This window comes from Perca flavescens, chromosome 14 (assembly GCF_004354835.1).
Source record: "Perca flavescens isolate YP-PL-M2 chromosome 14, PFLA_1.0, whole genome shotgun sequence".
NCBI lineage: Eukaryota > Metazoa > Chordata > Actinopteri > Perciformes > Percidae > Perca > Perca flavescens.
The window spans coordinates 21,689,884-21,696,376 of NC_041344.1; the positions used below are offsets into that span (position 1 = coordinate 21,689,884).

Here is a 6,493-nt window from a genome sequence, read left to right on the forward strand (position 1 = left end):
GTCAAAGGAACAGACTAATCGATATGTATGTTCCTATAGTTATAATAAGTGCTTACTTAGTTGACCAAAGTCAAAAAGTCATTTTTTTATATGTTGTATCCCAAACATTTCCGTGGCACAAATGGTGGTTGGCACAAGGCGCGCGTCTATTTTAGGCCACATCAAGGACGTGCACATAAATTCTCCATCTAATATCTGCGTCACCTCCTTCAGTCAAAATCTTTAAACATCTATTCCTCTCTCACAAAGCCGTAATGGTTTTCGTCAAACATCTGTCTTCGTCCATGTGTTTATCCGAGGGCTTTAATGGGAACCATCAGCCGCGCGGGGCCAGATTCTGGCGGTCGGACCAGTAAAAACGTCCCGACAGACCTTCTTTTACCACGCTGAGGTCATTTCGAGCATTAAGCACCGAATATGAGGGTGTTATGGTCAAACAGGCCTGGACTGTGACTGCGTTGTCGAGATGCTTGTTTGCCCAGTGTGGTCTGTAAACTGTTGTTTAGGTGTGGGTGGTGCTGTGACAACAAACTCAAACTGTGACCGAGGATTGACCCCGAGCTTTCTTTTGAGGATCAGCTGCGTTTCTAATCTCCTCTATGTGTGGCTCCTGCATAGCGCACAAAGGCCTGGAGGGAGAACCGTGGAGCTTAAACTTCCCAAAGTAGGGTCCGGGGACACCCAAGGGTCCTTGAGATGGTTTGTTGGGCTCTGCGGAAACACATGCTTTCATTTTTACTATTTAGGCTATATTATCCAATAACAGGCTACACACCATTTTGCTACTAACTGTTTAAAATGTGTAAGAAGAAAATAACTTTCTTCATTGTTTTCCTCTCTAAAACGACTTCTATTTTGTTTAGATTTAAATTGATTTAACATATTTAATGTTATCAGGTTTGGACGCATACACGAAGAATATAAATTAAATTAGAATCTACGGCCAAATAAGTAGCCTAACTATGTGCCAAAATGTTGTCACAGTGGGAGGTTTGTAATTGCAAGCAAAATAGAAGGACACCAGATGTTTAGATATGAAGAATCACTGTGAAACAAGTTAGGCTGCTGATTCAATTAAAATATATATATAAAAGATTGTCGAGGGTTGCACTTTTAAAAAAAAAAATCGTTGTCATACCTAATTATGCAGATTAAATAAACATTTCCAATGAGTATAAAATCGACATGTCTGAGATATTATAATAAGTTTTGATGAGAACTAATTTATCAAACACATTTTTAGGAGATCTGGCCACGATATAAGTTGTTAATAAGTTGTTAAAATGTTAACAAGTGACTGACTTTTAAATCAGTCTAATTGCAGCATTTGAAAATCTGTATTCCTTTGTTCAAAATAATGCGGGACAATAACATTTCAAAGTAATTAAATTATTTTTAATACAGCCTTGTAAATCGATTCTCTGTGGTTTCCACAGCCTATCAGTCTAAACTTTCTCAATAGCTCTATAATATAATTATTTTACAAATAAGCAGAAATGCTGATATAATAGGGCACAGCAGCTAACTTGTCGTTTTGCCTTAAAATGGTCAAATAACAATCTCCTATTTAAATATATAACATTGAAATATTTTCCATTAAAATGAGCTTACATTAAACAAATATATTGTAGTAATTTCTTTGCTAAAGCAAAACAGTTTGTCATAAAGAGAGAGCACATAAACATCCTTTTGACTTTATGTATATTTTTTTTTTTGGTAATAAATTAGATAGCCTAATGGTTCACCTTATTCTCATCCAGGTTGACCTGACAAACACAAACAGGGCCATTGAGCAACATGTCTGTGTACATACTTCACTATTTATACTAAAACAACTTCTCCAACAACAAAATGAGGGTGTTTGAAATTACCAAACAAACCTTGTCAGAGATTTCAGGGCAACCATTGCCCCATGGAGAGAAACCCATAATATCACACAATAACAATATCACACGAGAATAATAAAACAGAGGTTGGCTAAATAACTTACTACAGTTTGCTGTTGCTGAATTAGACTGAGCAGGTCCCCACCGCTCCAATAGAGCAGCTCCTGCAGGTGGATCAAAAGGTGAACGTCGCTCATTAATCATGGCTCTTTCTGCGTTGTTTGCCCTTATGATGGACTAGCAGCCTGTACACTAGGAATTTAAACAGTAAAATAATCAGATAACACCTTTCTTTTTCTTTTGGAATCAAGGCAGAGGATAGGCTGCCCGGAAAAAAAGGCAGGTAAAATAAAACTAAACACAAATTTACAGTGTAGAGTCCAGTTTAGACTTCTTTGATTTACACAATACATATTAATAAATGTTAGTCATAATGTAAATTGATTTTAAAGACAGTATGGTCTTTATTAACGCACAATTCATGATCATTAAAGACCAGATGGACATATCAGGCGTAAATACAACATAACCTGACGTAATAGCTCTTGTTAAAGCAAAATTGTGTAGCTGACTGTGTGACATGCAGTGCTGCAAGTTTTCACAGTTCATCTTGTCGTCAGGTGGGGATGATGACACGTCGTTGGGACTTAGGGAACTAAGGAGTTAATGCTGACAGGGCCAGTGGGGCCCCATCCTTGTCAATAGCCAAACCTCGATTTTTTAATAGATGACTTACTTTTTTGTCCCTTCAATAAGCCGAGAGCTCGATAAGGTTGTCATCACAAATGACGCTGACGTCCGCGCTCTCATCTCCTCCGTGGATAAACATGCCTTTATAATGCCAATAACTCTTCACCCCAGGGACGGGAGCGCGCACATCCGCATACATTGAGGGACTCTGCTGTGCGTAAAAGAGACACGTGCAGCTTTTCAAACGATGGGAAACTGGACAGAGCTGACCTTGTCTGTAGAGCGTAGAATAAAGGTCTGATGGGCGGATTTAGATGAAAAATGTGCTATAAAATCCTCAGTAAAGTGTCAATTTCTGTCACTCCCAAGACTTCCCCTCAGCAATGACACAGATGAATATTTTCTAAGAGGTATACCCACTTTAATATACATGATTGACCCGTAAACGTATCTCTGGACAAAACATTTTGTATGCGCTCAACTGGATTAAATAGATAACCGATAAAAGCCTGGGACATACATAGCCTTACATGACCTGTTCCCCAACTGATAAAACTCAGCGCCCCAGCATTACGCATCATGCAAATCTCACACAATAGACATTCAGACAGTCGTGAGTGACACACAAACACACAGGCCTCAAACACAGAGGTAACAGTGATTAAGGAGGTACTATAACAATGCACTCTATAACGATTAATAAACGAGGTCATCTCGTTGATTGTGGGATGCCTAATTTACGACATCCAGTGCAATCACCCTGGCCGTGGAACAGTACGCACAACTTTGGCATATTTGAGGTATATGTTTGTGTGCGTAGTTTTGTGACATTACATTTGCACACTCTGCAGCACTGGTCAGGAGCATGTGCAAGGAAGGAACTGGATATCTTTTGCACCATCATAGTCGTGGCGCAACGCGTAATTAACGTCTGTTTTCTAAAGAAAGTGGACACATTTTAAACCACCGACCTACAGTTGTCTTGACAGCAATGTTATCTTTCTTCCGAACACAATACACAATATAAAACAACTCGTTAACTCAGAAGTGGTCCACATGATTGTCCAAAGTCCCAAATAGTGCATTAATTCATCCTAAATGTCCATATATGTCATCCACCAACCAGGACTTTGCTTTGATACGCTGGGTACGAGCTTTGATATATACAGGCCGCCTGTGGCCTAAAGAGGTGAGGAGGCAGTTGTTTTTTAGTTGGAGGAGTAAGGATCAGACACCGTGGATGATGTGGGAGACGGAGTAGAGGGAGCTGAGATGGACTTCTCTGATGCTGCATCGTCCATTTTCTCTTGATTGCTCTCTCCCGGGTCTGAAGATGAAGCTTTGGCCGGCAGCAGACCTTCTTTCTCCCTCTTCTTCTGCTTCATCCTCCGGTTCTGGAACCAGATTTTCACCTGAGTCTCATTCAGCTGCAGCGCGGCCGCGATCTCAACGCGCCGCGCACGGGTCAGGTACTTGTTAAAGTGGAACTCCTTTTCCAACTCCGTCAGCTGCTTGGTGGTGAAGTTGGTCCGGACTGTGTTCGGCTGGCCCCCATACCCGTACTCCCCAGACCTGCCTGCAGACAGAGAAACAAATCACCCTGAACTTTGAAGAAAAGTAACCCTATGTTCTCTGCTCACAACACACATGAGTTATTAGACAACTGCGTGTGCATAGAAGCAACTTTTACGCAGCAGCCACTTAATGTCAGCTACTTTGAAATATGCTGTGACACGTGTGCATACATGGTCTAACTTAACACTGCAAAACACACTTAATACTTCTTTATACAATAAGAGGTATTTCCAGTATTCTGTCTTTACCTTTAAGACTGCTTAACACATTACAAATATAGCACAATCAGGCAGGAAGTGCCAAATATAAAGTTTACAAATTGAACTCCACAACTTGATTTTAAGTTTGTTTATATTCCTGTGTCCCACACACACAAAATGTATCACTTTAATGTAAAGGGTTTGGATCACTTCTAAGCCAGTGTTGTTTACAGACACTTTGTGCCATTGGCACTTGGCACCCACCTGTTTTTGGTGGGTTCCTCTTGACTTTCATCCAGTCGAAGGTCTGTGCAGAAGATGCACCCTCAGACAGAGGTGAACAACAAGCTTCCAGGTGAGCTGCGTGCAGTGGTGACAGCGGGTTTGAGCACCCAGGAAAAGGGGCTGCTTGCTCATGTCCGCCGCCATAGGCAGCATGGGCATACTGCACTTGACCCAGGGGGGCGGCACTGTAACCTTGGCGATGCTGAGAGACCATGGAGGAGGAAATGTTACCCGAGTACATCAGTGGGCCGCACTGGGGGAATCCCGCGGTGGATTCTACTTCCTGGTTGAGCGCGTAATGGTTATACGTAGGACAGAAACTTTGTGGTCCATAGTTGGAGCTGCAGGCCGGATGGGCTCCATAGAGACCCAGGGAGCTCGCGGTAGATTGGAATGAAGCCGGCTGGTGAGGGATGCCGTCAGGGGAAGCCCTGCTCCCCATAAAGCGGTCATCCGCACCGCAGTTGTTGACAGTAACCGCGCAGGACTGGAAAGTTGTAATCCCGTGGTCCGAGTGGAAACCCCTGACAGAGCATGAGCCACCTTCACCGCTCATCGCTGAGTAGTCAAAGAAGCTGCTCATTGTAGCATTGTTCTACCGGGGCTGAGGGACCGTCCACTCTACAGACACCCTCTGATCTATTCCTATCTCCCCTCTTACCCTGAGTGACCGTGCCAACCTTTACCTATACTCTGTCCTGATCAGAGGAGGGAGGGGGGCGCACGGGCCGATATCAATGAACGGGTGCTGTCACGTGGGCCCGGGTCAGCCAGTGAGGTACTTGTCCTTATCCCCTTAGCCGGTGACAGATTGGTGTTTGAGTGGCTATTTAAATTCCAGGCGCTCGTCGATCAAGGTGACGTGCGTCGCCACTAATGTATTGGCCAAGCAAACAATGAGCTGGGAGGCAGACGACGGTGGACCGCTCCGGGGTCGCATGAAGAGCGGAGAACGGCAAACACGGCGTCTTCTAACCCCTGCTGGGCGCTCTCCCGCCCGGGGAAAGATTAACGTTTCACCTCCTGCAACCCCTCCACGAGGACGACCTAGCACTCTCACCTCAGGTACGGTATTTTTGGAATAGAGAGGAGAATAGGTGTGTGCGTGTGTTGGTGTGTGTGCGTGTATGTGTTGGTGCGTATGCGCGCGCGCGAGGATGTGCGTGTGCCCTTTGTGCGTGTCTGTATCCGACCGCACGTATCAGCCGTGATGTCATATATGCATAATGGTCTCATTCTCTCCTGCATGGATGGATAACTCAGTGTGTATGTGTGTGTGTGTGTGTGTGTGTGTGTGTGTGTGTGTGTGTGTGTGTGTGTGTGTGTGTGTGTGTGTGTGCCACTGCCACAGGCTATGTGGGCTACCAGTGTCCCATTCCAATGCGAAGTGTTTCACGCTTTAACACTGTGAAGGATTTGCTCAGCAAACATTTTCACAGTGTGACAGTGAGAGAGAGGCAGGAAGATTTCACTCCTGACACAAGCAAAAAGTACTTGACTTCAGTCAAAGAGAGCTTTTCAATATCTGTGTTCCCCATCAAGGTCGCATTAGAAATGTTTGGCTGCTTTTCAGTACTTGCTGGGAGGTCACAGGTGATGTAACGACAAGAAAGCCTATTAAACATTAAGATGATGTAGTATTAATTTTTTTCTCTCCCAGGGTCATAGGGTCTGCTATCTACTCTGATTTCACTCCCACGCGTATTCATTATGCATGTATAGTGATCAAATGATCTGATAATAATGCAAGGCCCGTCGTGGGGCTAATGCGCCCATATAGCCCGAGGTGCGTCTGTGTGCTGATTATCCTGGTAAGTTCATCAAATAAAGCTGTTGCTTTATTGCTTGAAATTAATG

At 43.7% G+C, this 6,493-nt stretch overlaps 1 protein-coding gene across 1 annotated transcript; it reads right to left on the reverse strand.

Moving 5' to 3' along the window:
* Positions 1–3,675: 3,675 nt before the first annotated feature.
* hoxa1a (homeobox A1a) lies at positions 3,676–5,346 on the reverse strand. The gene is made up of 2 exons (XM_028597461.1): positions 4,616–5,346; positions 3,676–4,152 (listed from the first exon to the last, which is right to left on the reverse strand). Exons 1-2 carry the CDS (start codon positions 5,217–5,219, stop codon positions 3,785–3,787), a joined length of 972 nt encoding a protein of 323 aa, XP_028453262.1. The 5' UTR covers positions 5,220–5,346; the 3' UTR covers positions 3,676–3,784.
* Positions 5,347–6,493: the final 1,147 nt, after the last annotated feature.

Bases quoted from the DNA above. Each gene is read 5' to 3' on its own strand.
- hoxa1a (XM_028597461.1), bottom strand. From the start codon at position 5,219: ATGAGCAGCTTCTTTGACTACTCAGCGATGAGCGGTGAAGGTGGCTCA. The intron at 4,153-4,615 runs GTGGGTGCCAAG...CTCTGTCTGCAG, and splicing joins GAGGAACCCACCAAAAACAG to GCAGGTCTGGGGAGTACGGG.